This window comes from Bos indicus x Bos taurus, chromosome 1, assembly GCF_003369695.1.
Source record: "Bos indicus x Bos taurus breed Angus x Brahman F1 hybrid chromosome 1, Bos_hybrid_MaternalHap_v2.0, whole genome shotgun sequence".
Taxonomy (NCBI): Eukaryota; Metazoa; Chordata; class Mammalia; order Artiodactyla; family Bovidae; genus Bos; species Bos indicus x Bos taurus.
In genome coordinates this window covers 134,372,947-134,397,534 of record NC_040076.1, presented here as the reverse complement: position 1 = coordinate 134,397,534, position 24,588 = coordinate 134,372,947, and the positions used below count along the sequence as shown (strand labels likewise).

The window sequence follows — 24,588 nt, the reverse complement described above, 5'->3', positions numbered from 1 at the left end:
TGAGCCCAAATTGAATCATGGCACCTCCCAGAGCACTATTTCTTTAAGGTGATGATGCTCAGATGCAGATTGATTGGGAAGTTAATAAAGCCTATGCCTTGAGGTGCTCACTTGAACAAGCCCCTTCGAAGACTCTAGACCTCTCTTTCTCTTTGCCATTTTTCATTCTTCTTCCTAAAGAGGATCTCCCCAAATTATATAAACTTCAGGTCCCACAAAACTGGACCTACCCCTGCCAGTGCTCCTTGACTCTGGAAAACCTTGAGCAGACAGTGGGTGCCTGGGGGCTCGGGCTCACAGGTCTTCTGCCCGAATCTCAGGCCAGGAGGCCTGTCCAGCAGCCTGGGTGTCAGATGGCCGAGGGCTCCAGCTCAGAGCAGGCAGTGACCTCTTTGTAGCCCAGGGAAGGTGTGTTGGAATCACCTGGCCAGCCCAGTGGAAGGAGACTGTCAGCTATAGAAAGATCAAAGTGTCGTCTTGAGAAGAAGGAACCGACAAGTGTGAATGCACCAGATCAAACAGCACTTCTCTTTGCGTCCATATGGTCCCCTGCTGGGGCATTTGGTGTTGACCCATGGCTGACTGCTGGTTTAGAACAGATGCTGTGATATAAGATACCCTGAACTGTATGCTTTGAAAGGGTGGATTTTATGGCATGTGAATTATATCTTCATATTAATAATAACAAAGAATACTGAGAGCTCAGTGGCTGTGGAGCTTTCCTGCTGGCTTGGCCCTAGAGGGCACAGCTTGGTGCTGGGGCTTTCGGGGCTGCTTCCTGAGGCATCACACACAAGGACAAGTGTTCAGGGACTGCGACATCCTAGCCGGGTCCTCACTGAGCTGGGGGACAAGAAGCTGGTACCGCAGACAAGGTTCCTGTCCGGCTTGGGTCCCTGGGGCTGGTGGAGGGGCTTCAGCCACTTCTGGGCTCCTGGGGTCCCCTTTTGCTGCCCCCATCTTGGCATATTTACCAAGCCCTCTAAGCCTGCTGCCGACACTGCTGGGGACGGGGAAGAGTTAACCATTAACTCGGAGGTGAGAGAAAGGAGAGGGTTGGGACAGCACCCATAGGCAGCCTTCCGGCCCTCTGGGGCGGTGGGGGCCCCTCCTGAGCTCCCAGCCCTGTTGGCCAAGGTGCTGAGTGGGGGCTGGGCGGGCAGAGCAGACCTGTCCCTCAGAGAGGAACTGGGCCTCTAAGAGCTCAGCAGAGACACCAGTGGGACTCAGGGACTGGCCTCATCATGGCCCAGGCCCCCTTGTCACTGGTGCCCAGGCACGTGGGCAGACACTCCCCTCCCCAGGGCAAGCCCCCCTTCCCCCCACCCACACCAGCCCATGGCTCACCTATTCCACAGCTTTGCCAGGCTGCCTTTCTTTCTATCTTTCTTTCCTCTTTTTTTTTTTTTTTAAACTTTATTTGGCTGCTCTGGATCTTAGTTGCAGCACATAAGATCTTTGATCTTTGTTGAAGCAGGTGGGATCCAGTTCCCTGACCAGGGATCGAACCCAGGTCCCCTGTATTGGGAGCTTAGAGCTCTAGCGACTGGACCATCAGGGAAATCCCTAGGCTGTATTTAAATGGCAGTGAGAAGTTGGCCCAAACCCTTTCCTGAGAAGACATGGCTCTTCACCCCAACTGGTGACCCTGTCACTGGACACTGTGGTGACCCAGGAAGGACACCAGCCAGAAATAGATGTCCTTCGTGTCTTTCTCTGTGGGACAGACTCAGGCACTTACATGCATAGACTCATATACACACACGTATGTATGCCAGGTACACTGGTTTCTTTGACCGCCTGGTCTATGCAGAGGAAAAACTAAAGTGACTCTTGATGGACTGAATTCTTGCAAAAGGCCCTAAAGATGCTTTGCAAGCCCCTGACCAAGGTGCTGGGGATGGGATGGTGCCCTCATCAGGCCTTACTGCACTGGGTCTGAGGTGCCCTTCAGGGCTCTTTTGGGGGCAGGTGGAGGTGGACAGGAACCTCGTTGCCAGGCTGTTATTTGCACACAGGTGCAGCTGTTTTGCCTGGATACACCTTAGCAAATGTTTCTGTGGGCTGGTGTGGCCAGAAGCAGATGGGAGCAGCGGCTCTGCTCTTCAGGCCACCTCCAAGGACCAGGCCTGCATCTGAGGAGGGCAACCTACTCACACTCCACACAGCAAATCCTAATCTAGGGAGAGATGGGCATCTGTGCTGCCTGCCTGGTGGGAGGTGGCCTCGGGGGCTGGGGTGGAAGCATGGACATGCGGTGCCTTGTGTTGGGCCATGCTATCAGAAAAGTTGCTAAAAAGTCCTTGGATGTTCCCAATTCCTCTATCTGTTTGGTTCCATCTCTTTTTGGCAGGTAAGGCTGGCTCAGGAGGTCAATCTCTAGGATCCTGCCTCAGATACTCATCAACATGAATGCTGAGGGCAGGAAGAGAGATGCAGATGTAAAGAACAGACATGGACACAGTGGCAGGAGAGGGTGGGATGAACTGAGAGAGTAGGGTTGACATATATATACTATGTGCACGCTCAGTCGCGTCCGACTCTGCAGCCCCACGGACCGTAGCCTGCCAGTCTCCTCTAGCCATGGAATTTTCCAGGTAAAAATATTGGAGTGGATTGCCATGCCCTTCTCCAGGGGATCTTCTCAACCCAGGGACTGAACTTGTATCTCTTGTGTCTCCTGCATTGGCAGGTGGACTTTTTTACCACTGTGCCATCTGGGAAGCCCCCACATATACATTACCATGTATAAAATATATAGCTAGTGGGAAGCCGCTGTATAGCACAGGGAGCTCAGCTTGGTGGTCTGTGATGACATAGAGGGGTGGGGTCGGGGGGCTGGGAGAGGATGTATATATATAGCTTATGTGCAGAGTACATAAGCTATGTGCACTTATGTGCAGAGTACATCATGAGAAATGCCGGGCCGGATGAAGCTTATGTGCAGAGTACATCATGCGAAATGACAGGCCGGATGAAGCACAAGCTGGACTCAAGATTGCCAAGAGAAATATTAATAACCTCAGATATGCAGATGACACCACCCTTATGGCAGAAAGTGAAGAGGAACTGAAGAGCCTCTTGATGAAAGTGAAAGAGGAGAGTGAAAAAGCTGGCTTAAAACTCAACATTCAGAAAACTAAGATCATGGCATCTGGTCCCATCACTTCATGGCAAATAGATGGGAAACAATGGAAACAGTGAGAGACTTTAATTTTCTTGGGCTCCAAAATCACTGCCGATGGTCACTGCAGCCAAGAAATTAAAAGACGCTTGCTCCTTGGAAGAAAAGCTGTGACAAACCTAGACAGCATATTAAAAAGCAGAGACATTACTTTGTCAACAAAGGTCTATCTAGTCAAAACTTTTTCCAATAGTCATGTATGGATGTGAGAGTTGGATGATAAAGAAAGCTGAATGCCTAAGAATTGATGCTTTTTGAACTATGGTGCAGAAGATTCTTGAGAGTCCCTTGGACAGTAAGGAGATCAAACCAGTTGATCCTAAAGGAAATCAGTCCTAAATATTCATTGGAAGGACTGATGCTGAAGCTGAAGCTCCAATACTTTGGCCACCTGATGCGAAGAACTGAGTCATTGGAAAAGACCCTATGCTGGGAAAGATTGAAGGCAGAAGGGGATGACAGAGGATGACATGGTTGGATGGCATCACCAAGTTGACAGACATGAGTTTGAGCAAGCTCCGAGAGTTGGTGATAGAGAGGAAAGCCTGGCGTGCTGCAGTCCATGGGGTCGCAAAGAGTTGGACACAACTGAGTGACTGAACCAGAGAAGGCAATGGCACCCCACTCTAGTATTCTTGCCTGGAAAATCCCATGGACAGAGGAGCCTGGTAGGCTACAGTCCATGGGGTCACTAAGAGTCGTACACGACTGAGCGACTTCACTTTCACTTTTCACTTTCATGCATTAGAGAAGGAAATGGCAACCCACTCCAGTGTTCTTGCCTGGAGAATCCCAAGGACGGGGAAGCCTGGTGGGCTGCCGTCCATTAGGTCGCACAGAGTCAGACACGACTGAAGCGACTTAGCAGCAGCAGCAGCAGCAGCAGAGCGACTGAACTAAAGTGAACTGAAAGCTGATTCATGTTGTATGGCAGAAACTAGCACAACATGGTAAAGCAATTATCCTCCAATTAAAAACAAAAACCAAAACCAAAAACAACATGGCTGCCGAGTCCCTACACCTACCCTGAAAATACTTCACTCATGGCCATGGCAGTGACTGTTCCCATCACTGGCCTGTCTGGCTGCCCATTGCCTGCCAGCCCACATCCTGGTGGGGAACCTTAGTGTGCCAACCGGCCCACAGAGGAAGGGGCTTTGTTTCTGATACAAGGATGGTTTTCTTTTGTGGATTGGAGTGGTATGCTTTGCTGGGCCTGGGGCAGGAGTGGTAATGCCACAGCTTGGGAAGGAGGCAGTGCCCCAAACTATGTCATGCACATGAAGACCCTCTGCCAGTGTACACACAGCGAAGAATGCTGTCTCTTCAATGGTCCTAGACAAGGACTCTGTGCTGGGTGGGGGGAGGGAAGGATAAAGCCACCTTCGGACACCTTGGCCTACTGTGGAGTAACCACAGCATGTGGCCAAACAAAGCTGTTTAGGACAAAGCTACCTGAGGAGGGTGCCCCTCTGCCGGACCCTCCCAGACTGAAAGAAATGTTCTCTGGAAAGTGGAAAGCCAACCATACCCTCATTCCAACCCTCCTCTTCATGCAGCCTCACAAAATTTACAGGAATTTTGGATCCTTGAAGAGATTACACTGTGTATCCTCCAAGCTTTGCAATTAAGGAGGGACCTGCCTTGCCCCAAGGTTTCCCACTACCAGAAAATGGAAACCAGCACCCTTCACTCCTCTCTTATGAGAGACAGCAGTTACTGAGCTGGCAGCCTATGGACATACTCTGGTCAGTGTTTAAGAACCAAGGCGCCCAGAAGCACAGCGTGGACAAGTAGGGGTGCAGCTCGATGTTGAGAGCGGTCCAGTGACTGACATGGGAGCCCCCTCCCGAAGTCCCTTCCCTCTCTCCTTTACCCCTCAGTGCAGTCTCTCACTTGTACAAACACAGTGCTTTTAATTAAAAAAAAAAAAAAATTTTTTTTTATTAAAATACTGTTATACCCAGTGGAATGCAGCAGCAATCCTGGTACAGGGTGGCATAACGAAACGGCCATGTTTACATTTTAAATATTCACGATAACTTAAACATACAGACACACATCATGGTCTTTGGCAGAAAATGTTCACAGCACAAAAAAATACTTTAAAAAGAAATACCAAATATTAATCCAAAATATATTAAGTTGTTTTTTTTTTCTTTCACAATATTTTTTTGCTTTTTTCTCTCTTTTTTTCTTTTTGTTTTGTAAACAATGCACATGAACCAAATGCATTTTTCAGTTTTACAGAGGGGTAGGGGGATTTTAAAAAAATATGCAATTGTCCAGCAAATGCGAATGTTTAAAAAGGAAACTTGAGGAACCATAGCAATAAAATAACACATACAAAAACCTAAAAACAGTAAAAGAAAAACAAAAACAAAGACTCAAGGAGAACTAAAAACAGCCGAGACAAACCACTAAAACCCACCAGTCACTCATGGGGCTGAGTTGGGAGACTCTTTAAGACCAGAAGTAAAAGTCACTGCTACTGGCAGGCTGCCCTCGGACACTTCACTCCAGTTCCCAAGCGCTGGCCCTGTTTCAGGGTGCTGCGCACTGGCGCTTGAGGAGCCAGCCTCAGGGCGCCATGCTGTGACAGGGGCTCCATTCAGAGGACCATCTGAGTCATGTCTTACAGCTCATGGACTAGTTTTCACCAGCATAGCTCCCTCTCCCAGTGCCTCCAGGGGGAACAAAGACTCTGATGAGAACAAGGCCATCTCTCCAGTTTCCTTTCAGAGAACTGGTGCTGGGAAGCCCACCATGCAGATCTGTGGTGGCGGACTTCATCTAGCTCAGGGTTCATAACCAAACTGACAAGATGTCCCAGGGACAGGAGCTGTGGAGCCATTTCAAGAGGCTGGTGGTGGTGAGGCCCCTTGGGCATTTCAAACAGGGCTCAAGATGGGGAAAAAGCAGCCAGTATCCCGTGGATCAAGCAGTAACAAAATCCATGGACCAAGGACTTGAGAAGGGGAGATAGCTGGGAGGAACCGAGGCAGCAGGGCTGGGAGCATGGAATGAGGGGTGAATCTGAAGCAGCCCACTTCAATCTTCTGTTTCACAAGAAAGGGAATTATGTACAAACTGCACGGCACATCCCAGTCCTCTCCACAGTGCGGGTGACGCTGTGGCCTCTGCAGGACTCACACGCTCAACAGGCCGCCAAGATTCAGGTCTGGGTGATCCCCAGGAGGCAGTGAGGAGCTGAGGAGCAGATGGAGTTGGAGGGACCACACTGAGCCAGGCCTATTAAACCAGTCCACCTGGAGTCCATGGGCAGCCATCCTGGGAAATCAGCCGCCAAATCAACACATCCCCTCCCTCCCTGCCCAAGTGCGCAGTGTGGGTGCACTACTCCCTTCTGAGCTTTCAATTGCTACCCTGGCAGCAAGCCAGGTAAAGGCCCAGTCCTCATGCTGCATAGGCCCAGGAGGAGCATGGGGCTAAGGAACAGGGTCTTCTTGGGGGACGGGTGCTCACAGTTCCCCTCTCCCATGCAGCATCCTGATGGAATGGCCGTGTGGCAGAGGGCAGCAGGAAATGGTTCAGAGTCCCCACGGCACCACCTCCTTCAGATCAATATCTCCACCATGTCGGAAAAGTCCTGGACTCTGGATGTAGCAATAGAATCTGGAGAGATAAGAGGCCAGGCACAGGGCAACGAGGGTTACTAGACTGCCCTTTTAAATCTGGTAACATTTTAAAGATAGGCTCTGTCTTCACCAGCTTTTCCCACCTCCGCTGCCCAGGTCCCCATAACTTGCCCAACCAGTCCCCAGCTCTCCATCCAGACCACCAGCCTCCCCAGTGGAAGATGCAAATATTTATAACTAGGAACTGGTTGGAGGGCTTGGAGGGAGGGTGGAGAGCCCTGAGGGAGGGAGGCTGCCACATTCTTTTCATGCCTGTGGTTTTCTGAGCCAGTGAGGGATAGGCAACTATGCAAAGGTTAATGTGAAAGAGAGCAAACACATTCAATGGCATCTTCTTAAATTTCTCCTTCCGGGACTCTTAAAACAAAGTCTTCTAATTTGGGAGTGCCAAGCTCCACTATCGTAATTGCTCAGATTGGCCATTAAAGATGTTTAAGGAAGACTTCTTAAGAGGAGATAAAGGGCTTCCAGGTAGATCTGTTTGTAATTAGGGTTTCCAGTTCTCCTACTCCTATATCCACCAGCTCTCCCCCCCGGTACTGAGGTAGGTCCCACATTCTGCTCACCCTCCCTGTGCAGGGACCCCGTGGAGTGTGGGCAATGAGTCGGGATGGGATTCACACCCCAGGGTGCCCTCAGTGCCCCACAAAAGTTGGAGACTTACCCAGTGAAGCTGTTCTCTGGCCACTGCTGCACCCCAAAAGGCTGTCAGGCTCCAGGCTGTCCGGGGGGCCATCAGTCTGGGTGCTCCCATCCCTGCTCCCATGTTTGGCGTGGGCAGCGAGGGGAGCCACAGCCACAGGCTCCTCCAGCGGGGCCCTGTCTGCTAGGAAGGCAGGAGTTTCAGTTACTGCCCTGTCCACAATTTGTAGCCCCCATGAAGAATACCCTAACTTAACGACAGACACCTCCTGGGGATGCTAGTTGCTCTTGATTTACAAGAACTTTGATTACACTCCTGTTTCCAAACAGGATTGGGTTCCAAAAGCTTCGAGTGGAAGAAGCTTTCTTAAAAGGTTGTAGATTAAATCTTAAAACAGTAAGGATTCCTGGATTTCTGTGGCGTCTGCTTAGGAGGAGAAGTGGAAGTGCTGGCCCAGAAGGTACCTCTGCAGGGGAAGCTTATTTTAACTTTGGTAGTGAGTGGCTGGGACCAGGGTGGTGGAATTTCCAGAAACGGGGGCTAAAGCCTGCCTTGTCACACCAGGGGACAGCTGCGGGCTACAAGGTCACTAGAGCCAGAGTGTAAGCCGGCTCCCCTGGGTGAGGAGTTGGGACGCCTAGCTCCTCCAAGCTTCAGTTCTGGAAGGAAAGGCCTGAGAACAACCTAGGCTCTGCTGCCCACCCACCTCCTCTCACCTGCAGCCAGTTGGGCAGAGGCATCCACCTGCCGCTCACTGGAGGAGTGTCCTTGCCAGCCCTGGGTCCCCGCTGCTGCAGCCACGAAGATAGATGGCACTGACTTGGCAGGCCTCAGGGAGCCCGGGGTGACCTTGCCAGGGTCTTTCCTGGAGCGCTGCTGAAGGACCTTGATCACGGCATCCTTCTCCAGGATCTGAGCATGGAGCACCTTTAACCTGAGGGGTGAGAGGCCATGTTTACATCTTCAGACCCACAGATCCTGTGGCCTCTGCCCTCCCCGCCTCGTGGAAGTTGGAGGGAAAGCCTTCCTTAAAGCCAGGCTGGGGTGTCCTGGCCTTGCAGTAGGGGCCAGGATGGGGCCTTCAGAAGTGCCATCAGAGCTCTGCAATGGGATGCTTTGAAAACTACCAGTGCATGAGAGGCTGGGCCGCTCCCACACTGGCAAACCCAGGGGTAGGTTCTGGGTTCATCTGATGACGGTAGTGGCACAAACCCTGTCCTGGAGGGCCATCCCCAGGGCTGTTGATCAAGGGAGCTAAGTCGACTGCTTGTGTTTTTGAGCCAGGAAGAAGTCAAATGGAAATCTTGTGGGGCCTCTGAGTTGTCTCTGGAGAGAAAATACCAGCTCCCCGCAGGCCAGGGGCCTAGGCCACATTCATTCTGGGGTGGTACCTGGCATGTAGGGTAGGAAAGTCTAATTCTCTGATTTACATGGTGGGAGTGGGGGAGCAGGTAGAGGCCTGGAGCCTTGGGTATCATCCAAGAGTGGAGTCTCCTGGGCAAACCAACGACTCGGTTGGCACCTCTGAGAAAGAATAGCCTGTAATGCCAGCTGGGCCAAAAGCAGGGGGTCAGCTCAGAAGTAGGAGGGATTGTTAGGCTGGGCGGAGTGAGGGGTGTTTATCATGGATTAAGGACCAGGCAAAGAAAAGAAATGAAGGCACTCAGTCGTGTCCAACTCTGGGACCCCATGGACTGTAGCCTGCCAGGCTCCTCTGTCCATGGAATTCTCTAGGCCAGAATACCAGAGTGGGTTGCCATTTCCTTCTTTCTCCAGGGGATCTTCAAAACCCAGGGATTGAACCCCAGTCTCCTGCACTGCAGGCAGACTCTTAACCGTCTGAGCCACCAGGGAAGACCTAAGGCCCAGGCAAGGGCTGGACAAATCCCACCCTACTCCCACTCCCTGCCCCAGATACCCGGCCTGCAGTGTCCAACCTGCTTTCCATCTCCTGATGCCTGTGGCCGCCGGTGAGCAGGCCCTCATTGAAGCTGCTGCTGGGCGAGGGCTGGGGCGAGTGCCGGATGAGAGTGGTGTCACGCTGGGCGGCGGCCGTGGCGGCCGCATCCATGGCGAACTGCCTCATGGCACGTTCCTCCAAGTACTTCTGTTCCCACTTGGTCATGTCAGCTTCCAGCGCCAGCACCTGCTCCTCCTTCTCCCGCAACTGCTCTGACAGCCGCAGTGCACTGAGCTCTGGGGTCCCACCACTGCCACCGCCACCTCCGGGGGTGCCTGCCTGTCTCTGCAGAGAGAGGGGTACCGTGGTCAGGGGTGGAGGGTGGCGTGTGTTGGCCGCAGATCCTCACTGCCATGTGAGGAATCTCACTGAGGCCAGTGCTTGGTCAGCTGGCATCACGCACTCTGCATAGCCTGCTTCCAGCCGGAGACAAAGGGGAGCCACAGGGCCCCACAGCCTTGCCCCAAATCCTGTGGCCAAGGGTGCAGAGGAGATTGGGTTTGCTTTTGCATAGTGACCATATACATTGTCCTCCAAACTCGGGAAGGGGTGACTTAATGACACGGGAAAACTGGTATAAACTAGGACGGACGCCGGCAATCCAGGAGCTCTGGTCACCCTACCTCTGTGGGAAGGGTGAGGCTAGGAGTGGAGACAGAACTCTATCTGGTCTGTAAACACGAGAGCTATTTACACAGACCAAAGTGAGGATAAAGGCCCAGGATCTGGGCGACTATCTTCCCCACCCCCGATCTCAGGGAGACATGTAAGAGCTGGCTAGTCCCCTCCATCACAGCTCCTAAGAGACTTTCTCCAGAGAAAGGGACAAAGTCCAAGGGCGCCAATCCCGGCTGCTGCTGAGGATAGAGGCCCAAGGCTTGAGTCCCTGAGGTCGGCACCTGGCCAAGAGGCAAGGCCTCTGCTGAGACTGATGGGCCAGGACGGGACTTCCGCAAGATTGGCCCAGGTGGTCCTAACTTTCCAAGAGGGCTTGGCCTGGATCTCAACAGGGGCTCCTGGGGTCTTCCCAGCTCACCTGCTGTGCACGAAGGGCCTTGAGTTCTTGCTCCAGGCGCGTCCGCAGACGTAGCTCCAGCTGCTCACGCTTCTCGCAGGCAGCCTGCAGCTGCCCCAGGGCCTGCTGTAGCCGCTCCACCTTCTCCACGTAGGCCTGCTTCTTCCGCAGCTCCTCCTCAGCTCTTGCCGCACGGCCCTGCGCGTTGCTCAGGGCCTGCTCCAGCAGCTCGGCCCGCCGCCGCTGGTCCTCGATGGCTCCGCGCAGCAGTGCCATCTCCCGCTCTAGCTTCTCCTGCTCCTGCTGCTGCTCATAGCCTGCAGAGAGAGGGAGGGGCCCGGTCAGGGACGGCAGCTCCCTCACTGCCCCACAGAGCCCCCACCATGTGCCACGCTCTGTGCTGACCGCTGCTCAAGCTTGACCGCATCTTCTCAGTAACACAGGAGTTAGGTACCCTTATTAACCCCATTGTATGGGCCAGGAAACTGAAGTTCAGGCTAAGGCCTGAGCAAACGGGAATGTCAGACCGGGGCCCTTGCAGTGATGACTGGGCCACACTGCTCCTCTGCTGGGACACGGCCTTGCCAGGAGAGAGCCCGAGATACTGTCCACCTGCGCTGGGTGTCACCATCTCCAAAACACATTCACAACTTCCCTCCAGGCTCATAGTGATACTAGAGACTGGGCAGGCAGGAACCACAATGCCCATCTCCAGATGAGAAAACAGAGGCGCAGGTGGACTGTCACGTGGTCATCATCCAAGTGGAAGAAGCACCGTGTGCTGCCCCAGGCGTCAGGCATCTACACATCTGATTCCCCTGAAGCCTCCAATGACAGTCCGGGATCTGTGATCCCCACCTTAAAGAGGAGGAATCATAGGAGGTGAATGGTGCTACCAGGCGGGGATCAAAGTTAGCCTGCCTCTGAAGAACCAGGCTGCTTGGCTATGGCGTGAGGCCCTTGTAGTCAGAGGCCTCAGAGCTTATTCTGTGAAACCAGGCACCCCCACCCCCACCCCTAGTGTGCAGGCTGCCTGCCTTGCTGGAAGGCAGAGGGGGACCTGTCATGGGGCCTGCCTGATGGACTCAAAGGCACCATCTCTAGAGCAGCACTGTCAGAGCAGAGTGGAATTTTCTGCTGTAACGGACTTGCTCTACACTGTGCCAAGCAGGGCAGCAGCCACTAGGCACATGTGGCCAGTGAGCACTTGCAATGTGGCTAGTGCCAGGGAGGAGTCAAATTTTTCATTTTATTTCATTTTAATTAATTTTAATCTTTGGGCCACGTGTGGCTAAATACCTATCAGAGAGGACAGTATAGACTCTGGAACAGAAGAGAATTACGGGCCCTGGGGCAGAGAAGGAGGCCCACCCAGGTCAGCTCTGGTTCACTGTGAATTTTTGAAGGCTGGGCCCAGGCCCACCTCATTCCTTGGGGTGAAGGGAAAAGTTAGTGAAACTCAGTAACACTGGGCCTCTCATCCTGAGCTGGCCTGACACCTGAATGGGGTGGAGGGGGCAGGCAGGAGTGCTGACTGGGACTTTGGACCCAGAGACAATGGCCCTGTCCTGAGAGGCTTCACAGAGATGGACAGCTTATAGAGTTAGCCGGAGGCTGGCAGCTCATCCCAGTCTTAGATGGTCCCATCTTACAGCCTCAGAATCTGGGGTTCGGGTGAGAAGAAACTGCCCAAGGGGGACTCGGCTGGGAGAACCAGGCCTCAGGACTCATGGCCAGATGCCCAGGGTGGGCAGGGCCTGACCAGAGCTGGGAGTCTGTACTGCTTGCCTAGTAGGAAAGCAAACAGCACTGGTGATAGGGGCCACGCTCTCCTTCAAGCACTGACTCTGGAAAAAAGGTGAGCTCAACCACAGACATTTTCTCTGAGGATTCTGGTTTCCTGAGGATTCTTGCTTCTGGATGTCAGGAGCAAGGAAGGGTAGTTTGGCTTTCCTCAGCCCTTGGGGAGGGTATCAAGGACCCAGCCTTTGGTTTCCAGAAGGTTCCTGCTGCTTTGCACACCTCTAATGCCCTGGTGGCTTCCCTGGTGGTTCGGACAGTAAAGAATCAGCCTAAAATGCAGGAGACTCAAGTTTGATCCCTGAGTCAGGAAGGTGCCCTGGAGAAGGAATGGCAACCCACTCCATTATTCTTGCCTGGGAAATCCCATGGACAGAAGAGCCTGGCTGGCTACAGTCTATGGGATCGCAAATAGTCGTAAGCGACTGAGCAACTAACACTTTGACTTTGAAGGCCCTGGTAGAGCTCGGAGGCTTGAGACCTTGGCCATCCCCAGCCACCAAGATAAAACTCTGGGGGTTGGGTGCCGCCGCCTCCAGGCTGGGGTGGGGGCAGATTCGGGAGACACAGAGTGGGGCCATGGGCTGGGGAGCAGTGGAGGGAGCAGGAGGCCTTCCATGGGGGAAGCGAGGCCCCACCAGCAAGTCCCAGTCCCTTTGTCCCACTGTCCCTCCTCCCGCAGCGTGGCGGGCGGGGCGCAGGCAGGAGTGCGGGGGGAGGGGGAGGCGGGGGGAGGGGGAGGCGCGCGCAGCGGAACAGCCCGGGCTCAGGAATGCCCGGCATCCAGGTCACCCGCCGCTACGAGATTAATGGCTCCAGCCCAGAGCCAAGAACAGCCTCACTCCCCAGGGAGCGGAAACGCCTCCAGGCTGGCCAGCCCCGGGCCCCTCCCCTGCCTGCTCCCAGGAACCCTCCGTGACTTCCTTTCTTTGGCAAAGCCTGGCCCCATTCTGCCCCTTTCCTGCAACCCATCCTCTCCCGACAATGAGGAGACCCCCCCAGGGCTATCCCCACTCCCCAGCCCTTACCACCATCTCCTCTCTCCCAGAGACCTCAGTCATCTTCTGCTACCTCCTGCCCATCCTCAACCCTCAGCCCTTCACCACTGGGGGCCACCCTGTCCAGGCCTGAGCCCTGCTTGAACGAGGTAGGTGCTGCTAGCCAGAGCTCAGTCTTCAAGTTGCTTCTCTGCTTCCAGACACCTCCAACCATCTAGCTTAGGCTCAGTAAGCTTTTGGAGGGGTTCCTCCTTCCTAGAAGGCACCCTTGCCCAGACACCAGCTGGCCCAGTGCACTCCTTTGCAAACACTCAAACATCACTATAGCAGGCAGTAAGCGCATACAGGAGGAGCTTATCAATAACCGCCTCTCTGATGGCTACAGCTTCTTCCTACTATTGAGTTAGTGGCTTCCTTTGTTCCCCCTTCCTTCAAACTGCTTCCACCTCCACTGGAACTATCCTGCTGCTGCTTCACCTACCACCCCACAAAACCTCTCTCTCAGGGTGCTGGGGAACCCCGCCCCCTCCCCCATCACTGTCCTCCAGGGCCAGGCTATGCTTGTTCCCTGGAATCCATGGTGGGAAGACCCTGCTCCTTCCTCAAGCTCCCCACCTCTCTTGACCTCATCCTGGCACCTTCCTGACCTGTTCCTGCTCTGCTGCACACCTGCCAGGGGCTCGGCACGGCTGTGCTAGGGAACAAATGAGTGAGTGCATGGGCCAGTCAACAATGAACTCATCCGCTCTTCAAGAAGCCTTTGACTATCCTTTTTAGGGGATCCTCCTGACCTCCTTCTTTAGGCTGCCCTGTTCATGAAGCTCCATTTTCGGCTGGTGCCAACACTTGTTATGGCCCAGCCTCACCATGCTCCCCAGCTTTCCACATGTCCACCCCCCGGGAGACTCAGACTCTACCTTCTCTCTCATCCCACCTGTTTCCAGAGTGCTCAGCTCTCCTCAACTGCTTCTAAAGGACACCAAACTGACGGTCAGCACATCTCCCCAGCTGTCCCTCTACCCACTGATCTTCCCAGTACACAGGGAACCAGATCCTGCTCCCCTTGGGAAGCCGCCCCTCCCCCGAGACCAGTCCAGGGATGGGTGCATAGTGGGCATTCAGTAAACCCACACTCCAAGCCCTGCTTTGGCAGAAGAGGAGCTGTCCTGGTTCCACCAGCCACACCTCTGCTTGGGCTCCTGAGTGGGCCCTCTACTTACTCTGAGCCAGCAGCTTGGCCACCATGTCCTGACTGCCTGCCTGGGCCTCTTGCGTCTTGCTTGCCAGGCGGCGGTTTGCAGATTCTAATCTTTCTGTTTCAAATGAAGAAAAGACATTTTAAGGAAAAAGGTTTGAGTACAGGTGAAGCTGCCTGCCAAGGTGCACCCCCCCCACCCCAACCAGGGAACTATCTGTCAGGCTGCATTCTCCAAGCTGGGGGTGGGCTCATAGGGAAGCCCCAGGTCACCCTGGGCCACATGGGTGAGAGCTCCAGGAGGGGCCCCAAGGTCTAGAACACAGAGACAAGCTTCTCTCTATCAAGGTGGCCCCCAAGGAGTCTCAGCCTAGTCCCCTTTGAATTGATTTGTACTGTTTTTGCAGAGGCAAGAGACTCTGAGTGATGTCCTAGAACAGTGGAATCAAGCTGTCCATAGGTGGTCCCTGCCCCTCCACCTGCATGAGCGGTCCTCACCTCTAAGATCCCGGTTGAAGTCCTGCAGCCGCCTCATCTCACTGTCCATCTTGTTCCTCATGGTCTTCTCCAGGGCCTCTCTCTTGGAAGAGGCCCTTGTTAGGCTCTCGTGGGCCTCGGAGAGCCTCTGGATTTCGCTCTCCAGCTGCAAGAGGCGGAGAGAAGAGCTGAAGAAAAGGAAGAGCTCCCAGGGTGGCAATGGCATCAAAGTCCCCTCCTTAGGCCAGGGCTGATCGCTGACTCTCCATCAGAAAGGGTGAGAGAGAAGATACAAAGCCATAGCAGAAAACCCACCTAGCCTGAGTGGGACAGGATGCAGCCTGTAGCCTCCAGAGAGGGACCAAACTGCTGGAACAGGCAACCCAGGGTCCCTTCAACTGTCCCAAGGTCCTGAGTGAACACAAGGCCACGTTCTCTGGAAGGGGCTGCCTCCAGGGTGACCGAGGGCAGCTTCCTGGTGCCTAGTGTCCAGAAAGAGGCATTTTCCTTTTGTTTGGCTTCTAGTGAGAAATTTGAGCACAATGGACCAGGATCAGGCACTGAGGCTCCAACCATGGTCTGGGCGGTGGGGAGGGGTGGGGGGTGGGGGGTGGGGGGGGTGGTGGACCTATCTTGGAGACCATGGGACAGTCACAGAAAGCCTAAGGCTACCTGCTAAGGCTGAGTGCACAGCTGGTGCCCCTTCACTAAGAAGGGAGCACCAGATCCAGCCTGAGCTGCCTGGAGTATGTGCCTCTCCAGCCATCCCCCCACAGGGCCAGCCTGGCCCCTGATGCCCCACCCACTTGGCAGCTGGCAGGTTCCGCACGTGCTCCTAGCTGGCCTGTGATTCCAATAAGTCGCTCGTTTTTTGCCAAGAGGAGGGGCTTTCCCTGTGACCAGGGCTGGCCTGGAACAGACTTGCTGTTGTGTGGGGGATACAAAGGGCTCTCTGTGGGAGGTGTCCACGGGAGGGGGCGTGTGCAGGGAAAGGGTGCGACCATGAGGGAGTCGGTGAATGGGCTCTTTCTAACCACCACTGGGCAGCAACTGCTCGTGCTCTGGGCCTGCTCTGCCGGCTGCTCCCCAGCTGTCTGGAGTCAGCCAGGGAGGGGTGTAGGAGGGATGAGGGAGGCCCCGAGGGGCAGCTGAGAAGCCCAGCCAGACCAGCCTTCAGACTCCTCTGCCTCCCTTCTGACAGCCCCCTCCCTGGTCAGCCCTGTTGGGGTTCCCTTCTTGCCCCCACTGCTTCTCTGAGGCCTCAGCAGGGCCTACCTTCTCGATGCGGCCAGCCTTCTCCGCCGTGCTCTCCAGCTCCCTCTGCAATCTCTCATTGTCCCTCTGCAGCCTGGCATTCTCCCTTAGCACAGTCTCCATCTGAGCCAGATGGGTGCTGCCCGAGGTGGCCAAAGAGGCCTGGGTGCTTGCCGGGCCCTCCACCCCAGGAGGGCTGAGGGCGGCCAGGTGTGGGGGCGGGTGGCGCTCCTGAGGCTGCTGCAAGTATTGGTACTGCTGCTGCTGCTGCGGGAGGAACACAGGGGGCACCTGGGCCTGCAGGATCCTGGGGGACAGAAGAGACGGTCCTCAGAGCCCACGGAGCCACAGAGAATTGCCCCAGCCCTCCCGGGCAGACAGCTTTCCTGCAGCATTAGGCAGTGACCTCTGGGGAAGGCCTTTCCACGTGGTGTCCCCAAGACCCTCAAGGGCCAGGGAAGCAGGGCTGCAGGGCATTACCATCAGCACACTTATTTCATGCCCAGCCTCCTGTGGCCCATGCTTTGGGGATCAGCCTGAATAGTCCCAGCCATAGGCAGCTCTTTTTGAATCTGGAGGTCACACTCATCATGACTGAAACTCACAACCTTCCAGGCCCCCTACCCTGTGTCTGTTCCCACTGCTGGTGTCAGGCCCTCTGTGCACACCTGCCCACGCAGCACACTTGCTTCTTCTCCCTCTTATTTTGAGTCCCATCACCCCTTGAAGAAACATTTTTAGAAGACTGTGGCTAAGGTTAGAGTGGTGAGACAGATGTCAGGCTGAGTCTGGGCTCCAGAGTCTGACAGATCAGGCATTCAAATTCTGGCTCCAGTGTTTGAGTCCGTGGTGCATGGGACCATGCTCAGTCAGGAGGATGAGAGTCTCTAGCCTCAGGCACGTTGTCAGGGCCACATCTGCCTGGCAGATTGCTGGGCCTGCAGCGGGCATCTCCACAGTGACAGCCCACCCTCTGTCTCTTCTAGTGGAGACCACAGCCTATTCTCTGCTCAAAGAGTAAATGTGACCCAAAGAGTGGATTATCCAGGGTGAAGGAGCCACCTGTGAACTATTACAATAGCCTGAGGTTAGGGACAGTGCTCTCCTGGCTTCTGGTACTGGGGTCCCATGTCATGGTCTTCACCCTCAAGGTCCCACGTCAAGGGAAGGAGCATGTGAGGTCACACAGCTTTTCTGGGGCCCTGTGGCTCCAGATGTAAGAGAACTAGACTGCCTCAGTTTCACCAGGAGCTTTCCAAAGTCCCAGAAGCCGCAGACGAATCCATCACCTCAGAACCCATGCCTGCCCTTCCCCTCATCCCTCCCCTTCATCCTTCCCCCTCCTGACTCCAGCTCCCCTGCTCTTCTTAGACCCAAAGCTAAGTCCCGCCCAGCAAACAATCTTCACCAGATTAGCTGAAGGAGAAGCTGGCAGATGTATTTCTTTTCCTGCCCAAGGTAGAGCTTCCAGTGAGAGCTGAGAGGGTACCCCACTGCAATTTGCAAACTCTCCCTGTGCTGCTCAGTGTGGGACCTCGGGGTGGTTCCCTCCAACTCGCTCCCCTGCTCCGGGCCAGGCAGACACAAATGGCATTCTTTGGGGATGACTGGGCTCTCAGAAAGAATAGAGCCTCCTTTCCTTCACACTTGCTCCCCCCCAACACACACACACTTTTTTTGTTCTCCTGCAAACAGTCGACTTCCTTTCCACGACATTATCTTTTCCTGACAGGGCTCAATAAGCATGGTCCAAAGAAGAAACCACGACTCAGCTTCTGAAACTCTTCCAGGACCAAGCCCTGAGAAGGGAGGTAAGGCAGGGGGGCCTTGAGGCTGGCAAAACCCCACAGGCTCAGTCCTCTGCCACCTCCATTCCAGAGCCATCACGTCACTCATTTCTCGAGAGCAGAGAAAGGCATCTTTCCCGGGCAAGGCTGCACGGTTGCAAAGCAGGTGACTAAACGAGGACTCAGCAGGCATGAAGAAAACCGGATTTGAACCTTGGGGCACCAGAGGAAGGGGGTCTAAAAGGCTTCAGGCCCCTCCACTGGGGTTTCCTGGACCCCTGTGTGTGGGGTGGGGGGCGGGGGGAATTAAGGGCGTGTGAAAAGGGCGTGTGCCAGCTTCTCAGGAGAAGGCCCTGGGCCAAACGAGAGCCTCATTTCTAGGAACCTTATTTCTGAAAACTCTCTGGGCTTCCTGCCCCTCCTGGGCATCCCTGCTTCCATTCATGCCCCTAGAATCCATTCTCTACAAGCAACAGAGGAACCTTTTTGAAAAGGGACTCCAAATCACATCCTCTAAAGGCTTCCCTTCGCTCTCAGAATTAAAAGCTGAATTCCCTACTCCCGCAGCTACTCTGGAGCCTCCACATAAAGGGGCTCACCTGGAACAAGAACCTTCTCCCAGGCTCCTGCCCCATGGACCACACAAAAGAACATGAACTGAAATGAATGGCAGTGCCAGGGTAGCTCCTGCCCCTGGGTAGGAGAGGCGCGATCTCTACGGAGGCCATCTGGTCCTTTCTTCCTTGCCTCCACTTAGGAATGCCTCCCCAAAATCACGGACAGCAAAGAAGAAAAGACTTCTGTTTTTAGAAGCCTCCAGAGGAGGTCCCACCTTCTTCCCACTTAACTTGAGAAAGATTCCCAACTCTAGTCCTTGCAAGTTCTTTCTGAAATCTAACCTTTAGCCCCCTGCTCTAATTGACAGCCTCTGAGGACCCTAGTTACTTTAAGGCTACAGCCAATTAAGCAATGGTGTCTGTCTCCAAATTAAAGCAAGGGATGCTGCTAAGTTCTCACGTGACCCTGGCTAAATCCCTCTTTCCTTCCAGCATTAGCTCCCATCTTGGGAGGGAGAGGGTATCATCGGCCTTCCTCTGGAGCTCACCAGCCTCCTGGAGGCTCTTCACCCTGGGAAAACTACACTGGAAGGAAGTCAAGAGCCTGAAGACCAAGGTGGGCAGTTACCTGACTTCCGCATGCTGGAAGTGTGGACTGCCACGGGCACGGTACCGCGGGTCAGTGACGGCAGAGGTGGTCTCGTGAGCTAGCATGACGTGTGGGTACTGAGGTGGAGGTCCTCGCGGCTCCGGGCCCTCGGCAGTGGGGGCGCCCCTGGCTGGGGGGCCCTGCTGGTTGCGGGCCAGCTGGGGGAAGCTGTGAGAGGCACTCATGTGGCTGGGGGTGCGGGCCCCGTTCCTCTCCAGGGACAGCTGCAGGAGTCGCTCGCTCAGGGAGCGCACGTGCCCATGCCTCAGCTCGCGCAGGGCCTCATCCTGCCTCCGGCTGCCTCCCGGGGGCCCACGGGGATCCCGGTCCCCCACGTGTGGCCAGGGCCCCGCCTGCTGGGAGGCATAGTACTGTGAGTGGGCTTTGGCCTCCTCATAGGTGGGCAGCTCCTCGCCCTTGCCAGGCTGCGGGCACAGGCGGTAGAGGCCGTTCTCTGCCAGGTGGGTCTCGGTGCCCTGGTGCTCCTGGCCCTGGGGTTCCTGTCTCGTGGCCTGCTGCAGCACCTGACTGTCCTCTGGTGCCATGATCTCCATGGGGGCCTGGGGGCTTCCTGTGCCCCCAGCCCCAGCCCCACCGCGCAGGGCCTGTTGCTGGATGGCCAGCAGCGTGCGGGTCTCAGTCAGGTTGCCATAGCGCAGCTGTTCCTGGATGAGGCGGTGCAGGACCGTACCTGAGGAGTCTTCCAGCGTCCTCATGCTCCCTGGGCTTGCACACACCCACCTGGACAAAGGCCAGTGGCACCTGGCCCCAGAGCACCTGAGGAGGAGAGAAAGAAGAGCACTCAGTGGGAGGACATGGGAAAGACGGGGACTTTCCATTGCTGTCTGGTTAAGGGAAAGGCGATGGAGGGGCACACATGCCCGTCAGACTGCCAATGCTGCAACCTACTGATTAAGGCAAGTCACCTAACTTCTGAGCCTCAGTTTCTCCATCGGAAATACAGAAACAATGCTAGCTTCATGGAGTTGAGAATTAAGAGGCAATGGCTATTGAGCTCCCACTGAGCTGTAAATCCTTGGCAAAGGACTGCCATTATAATCACATTCATGGAGACTTACTGTGCTTAGAGATAGATACCAGCAACCTAGATACCAGGAACCTCAGGCTCCTGTAGTCAGCTTCCCATCAGAGAGCCTGATAAGTAAGTCCAGGGCAGGCCTAGTTCATCTTTAAACACTAAGCTCTTGTGTCTCCTGCATTAGCAGGCAGATATTTTACCACTGCACCACCTCTACTTTATCACAGGCGATAAAGCATGAGTCCCACCCAGTAGAGGTGGTAAAGAATCTGTCTGCTAATGCAGGAGACACAAGAGACGTGGGATGGATCCCTGAGTTAGGAAGATTCCCTGGAGTAGGAAATGGCAACCCACTCCAGTATTCTTGCCTGAAAAATCCCAGGGACAGAGGAGCCTGGTGGGCTACAATCCACAGGGTTGCAAAGAATTGGACACAACTGAGCATGCATGCATGCACGCACCAGCCCGGTAGAAGCCCTAGGCAAACAGCCCCCACAGCATGAAGCATGCCTGAACCATGGCGTTGGCACAGCTAACTCACAACCCTTTACCCTGCTGAGCCCTCTCTGTCATGGGATGACCTTGGCAGTCACTCTGCAAGGTGAACAGGAAGGAGAAAATGCATCTGGATTGGTGAATAAGGGATGAGAGATGAGACAGACTACACTAAGAGTGGTTTTGCAAAAGGAGGGGAAAAGGTGCCACCCATCAAGGTTTGTGGGCCAGGCACAGAGTCTGTGCACTGACAGCGCGCACGTGCTCCAGGAGAAAGAAAGGGTGGCACGATGTTTGTCCCTGATTTTATGATCACCACCCCAGCCACACACACACTTGCTCCTTGGAAGTGCCTGATGGTCCTCTAGGTACGAGAGGATGGGCACTCAGCATCTTGACATGGGTAAGACTGCTTGAGTTGACTGAAGGAGTGCGGGAGCTGCAGGCACCTGGGGCTGGTGACTCTGCCTAAGCTGCAGGGAGACTGTCTCCTGAGGGAGGTGTTCCCTTCTGAGCCTGCGCTCCCAGTGGCTCATGGCCTGGAAGGCTGCCCGCCTCACCTGGCTTCCTTTCCACAGCCTTCTCCAACACAAACCTCCAAACTGGGATTCAGGGAAGACCAAACAAAACCCACACCTCCACAGGTCCTGTGTATATAGGAGGACAGTGGGAGGAGTGTGGCCCCTCCTCTGCCACAGAGCTAGCCCCAGTGCCCGGCTCCAGTTAGGGCTTGGCTGGCTGGCAGAGCAGCCATTCCCAACCCACTCCCTCCTCCCAGCTGCCCAGAACTGGGGAGAGGGAGATGGGTCTGGAGGACATCTCGGTGTTCAGACTTCCCGGGACCCCATCATCCCTCCCCACCCCACCCCCACACACACATACACAGGGGGCACACACATACACGGGGCGCACGCGCGCGCGCACACACACACACTCACAGAGAAGATGCAAGACTCTAGAGTTACCCGAGGCAAAACAAACAGGAATCAGTTGGCCCTAGCGTTTCATCCACGGGGCATTTCCTAACTTAAACACTGTCTGGGCTGACTCCAGCCGAGAAGGACCGGAGAATGCAGTTTTCCGGACAGATTCCAGCCCTCCTCCTCCCCCAACAGTGTGCCTGGGAGCAGGGAACACTTTCCGCGCCTTTCATTCCTCGTTTGTCTCAGTCAAATCTCTCAGATGCACACAGCTAAGCCGTCACTAAAATCCGCGCCCCCGACCCGGATCGTGCATCCCTGCTGCGCTAGCGCGCGGGGCTCTCTGAAACACCCGCTTCGAAGCAACCACACAACTCCGGCCTTTACCTTGGCTCACTCTGGCCCAAGGAACCAAATCGAGGGTCTTTAAGTCAGATCGCACCCCAGCCAGGGATCCCGCCCTACCCGGACTCCTGGCTGACCACGAGCACCCTGCGGCCGCCGCAGCGCCTGGAGCGGACGACGGTAACCGTGGTCCGGAGAGGTCTTTAAGCGTCGTGGATCCGCCTCCCCCCTCCCTCCCGAGCCCTCTTTGTTTTCCAAATGCCCCAGCGCTGACGTCACCGGGCTGGACGGCAGGCTGCATTCTTTCTAAGTGAGAGCCAGACCGTGGCTCCGGAGAGGATTTTCCAAGGAAGACAAAGAGGAATTCTTGGGCTAGTTAGGGAGGAAAGACACCTGTAACACCCCCCCCCCCCGCCCCAACACACACACCAAACCAAATTAGCCCCCAGGCCCTGCAACTTGAGCTCCAAGCGGCGCCTCCTTCCCAGATCCGCGCTCCCAGACACCCACTCCTATCTGCCCACGGGCTGTCCCTCCTTCAGCCCCAGCGGACCTGCGCCGCCTGCGAGAGCTCCCAGGGGACCTGCAAGGCTCCCCCGAACGGAGCTGTCCTCGCCCCGCCGGTTGCGGGCAAAGGCGCACCGCTCCTGGAGGACTCAGTGTCCGCTCTGCTTCTGCTCCCTCTCCCGGAAAAGGCCGGGCTGGAGCGCGTCTCTGCGGCCCCGAGCGCTCCCCGAAGCGCCAAGAGGCCTTTCTTACCGCTGCGGCCCGCGAGTGCTCCGAGCGGTCAAATCCGACGGCCCGGCCCGGCTCAGCTCAGCTCGGCGGCAGAGGTGTGCTCTCGGCTGAGGCGCCGACGCTCTGGCGGCTCAGCCCCAGCGCGCAGCCCCAGGGTCGGCCCGCGCCGGAGGCGGCTGCTATGCCAGGAATGTGAGAGTTTCAGGTTCCCCCTCGGGATCAAAGCGAACCACAAATAACCCCGTAGCGCGCCGCCCTCCTCCGCTCTCCGCCTCCTCCAGCTCCCTCCTCCCCGCCCCCGCCTTCCTCCGGGAAGGCGGCGCTGTGGACCTGGCCGTCTCGGCCTCCTGGACTCTCTGCGCCCCTCCCCGGCCAGCGACCCCCACTCTCCTTAGGAGCTGCTGGAATCCATCTAGGCCCCTTACCGCCCTCAGCCCCGTACCCAGCCTTCCTCTCACTCCTCCAGCTCCATCGGCTGGTTGACACCGAGAATATACGTGGCATGCCCTCGAGAGAGACCCTGGGTGTTGCTGCTGGACGTGGTTGGGGGTGAGAGGGGCTGTGTGTGTGTTGTACAGTGAGGGAAGACTGGAAAGATGTCCATATCTGCCCAATCCAGACCGTGCCCCAAGCGAAGAGACGACTCTTGCTTCCAGCCGGGAGCCTCGCTTGTTGTCGCCGGCGGCAACCTTTGAATTGCACTTTTATTGTTTACAAACACCTTCGCCTGCCCTTTTCGGAACTGTCTCCACAGGAAGTGTGAATCTGGGATGGAAAAATCTTCCGGCTAATTTGACCCACTTTACCAGCTGAATCACCCGCCGCCAGGCGATGTGTCCAGCTCTTCCCAAAGAAGGTAGTAAGGGGCACCCCTTTACGGAGAGGGCAGGGTGTGCCAGCACCCGCTTACCGCTTGGTCATTCCGCCAGCCCTTCCAGTCATCCTCCCAGGGATTTTTTTTTTTTAAATCATCCCTGTCTTATAAATGAGGAAACCAAGGCTCAGAGAGATTAATTAGCTTGCCAAGGGTCACACAGAGAGGAAGTGATGAAGCCAGGTAACCAGTGGGCGGCTGGGCTTCTCATTCCCAAAACTTTTCCGTGGCCACCAGAATCCAGGTTACCTCGGTGGACAGGGAGCTCGCCTCTCTCCATCTGCTCTTTCTCTTTTTTGATCTCTTTGTTTCCCTCCACACCCCTGTCAGCCAGGGGCCCTCTCTTAGGTCCACTGTTGTTGCTCTTGCTCTTCCTCTTCTGGATGGAATTCTGTCCTCTGACCCTTCCTCCCCAGCCTTTGGCACTAGGCTGGTTCATCTGTACCGGTGGAAACCCCTTCTTCAGAAAGCCTGCTCTGCCAGACCCTCTCCACCTGCAGGCACTTCCCCAGCTCTGTGTGCCATTCCTGGGCCCTGACCACACTGGGTCTCTCAACACCTCTATGTGTAAAGCCCAGGCCCCTGTCCACCCTGAGAATCAGGGCTGACTTTCACCCCCAGCCAGGTCCTCTCTACGTCCCCTCACTGTGGACTTTGCAATTGCCAGATCCACTGGAGGGGACTGGGACAAGAAAACTTGAGAAGTTCAAAGAGCTATTTGCTAGCCAGGGACATTGTTAATTTTTAATAAAACTCTCCCCCAAAATGTGTGTGTGTGTGTGATTTACTTGGAAGCCAAATATTGTACCTCAAACACAAGAGTACCTTGTTTTAGTGTGCTATGCTTTATTGCACTTCACAGATTCTGCATTTTTCGCTAATTGAAGGTTTGTGGTAACCTTTCATTGTACCATTTTTTTCCAGCAGCATTTGCTCACATTGTGTCTGTGGGTAATTCCAGCAATAGTTCAACTTTTATTATGTTTGTTATGGTAATGT

At 55.2% G+C, this 24,588-nt stretch overlaps 1 protein-coding gene across 5 annotated transcripts; it reads right to left on the bottom strand.

Moving 5' to 3' along the window:
- Nucleotides 1-5,105: 5,105 nt before the first annotated feature.
- On the bottom strand, nucleotides 5,106-22,937 carry AMOTL2 (angiomotin like 2). Of its 5 annotated transcripts, none has more exons than XM_027545606.1 (10): nucleotides 22,737-22,937; nucleotides 19,158-19,955; nucleotides 16,207-16,492; nucleotides 14,953-15,097; nucleotides 14,480-14,572; nucleotides 10,483-10,778; nucleotides 9,424-9,731; nucleotides 8,203-8,420; nucleotides 7,508-7,669; nucleotides 5,106-6,820 (listed from the first exon to the last, which is right to left on the bottom strand). In XM_027545606.1, the coding sequence occupies exons 2-10, from the start codon at nucleotides 19,892-19,894 to the stop codon at nucleotides 6,762-6,764; spliced, it is 2,304 nt and encodes a 767-aa protein (XP_027401407.1). In that variant the 5' UTR covers nucleotides 19,895-19,955; nucleotides 22,737-22,937; the 3' UTR covers nucleotides 5,106-6,761. The 5 variants fall into 5 exon arrangements, with proteins under 5 accessions (XP_027401407.1, XP_027401423.1, XP_027401415.1 ...); XM_027545622.1 differs by having other exon boundaries at nucleotides 7,508-7,666; XM_027545614.1 differs by lacking the exon at nucleotides 22,737-22,937 and adding an exon at nucleotides 22,098-22,169.
- Between the last annotated feature and the right edge of the window lie 1,651 nt (nucleotides 22,938-24,588).

Excerpts from the sequence above, each read along its gene's own strand:
- AMOTL2 (XM_027545606.1), bottom strand. The coding sequence starts at position 19,894 with ATGAGGACGCTGGAAGACTCCTCAGGTACGGTCCTGCACCGCCTCATC. Across the intron at positions 16,493-19,157 it reads TTCCAGCATGCGGAAGTCAG|GATCCTGCAGGCCCAGGTGC; the intron begins GTAACTGCCCAC and ends TCTGTCCCCCAG. Across the intron at positions 6,821-7,507 it reads CCAGAGAACAGCTTCACTGG|ATTCTATTGCTACATCCAGA; the intron begins GTAAGTCTCCAA and ends TTATCTCTCCAG.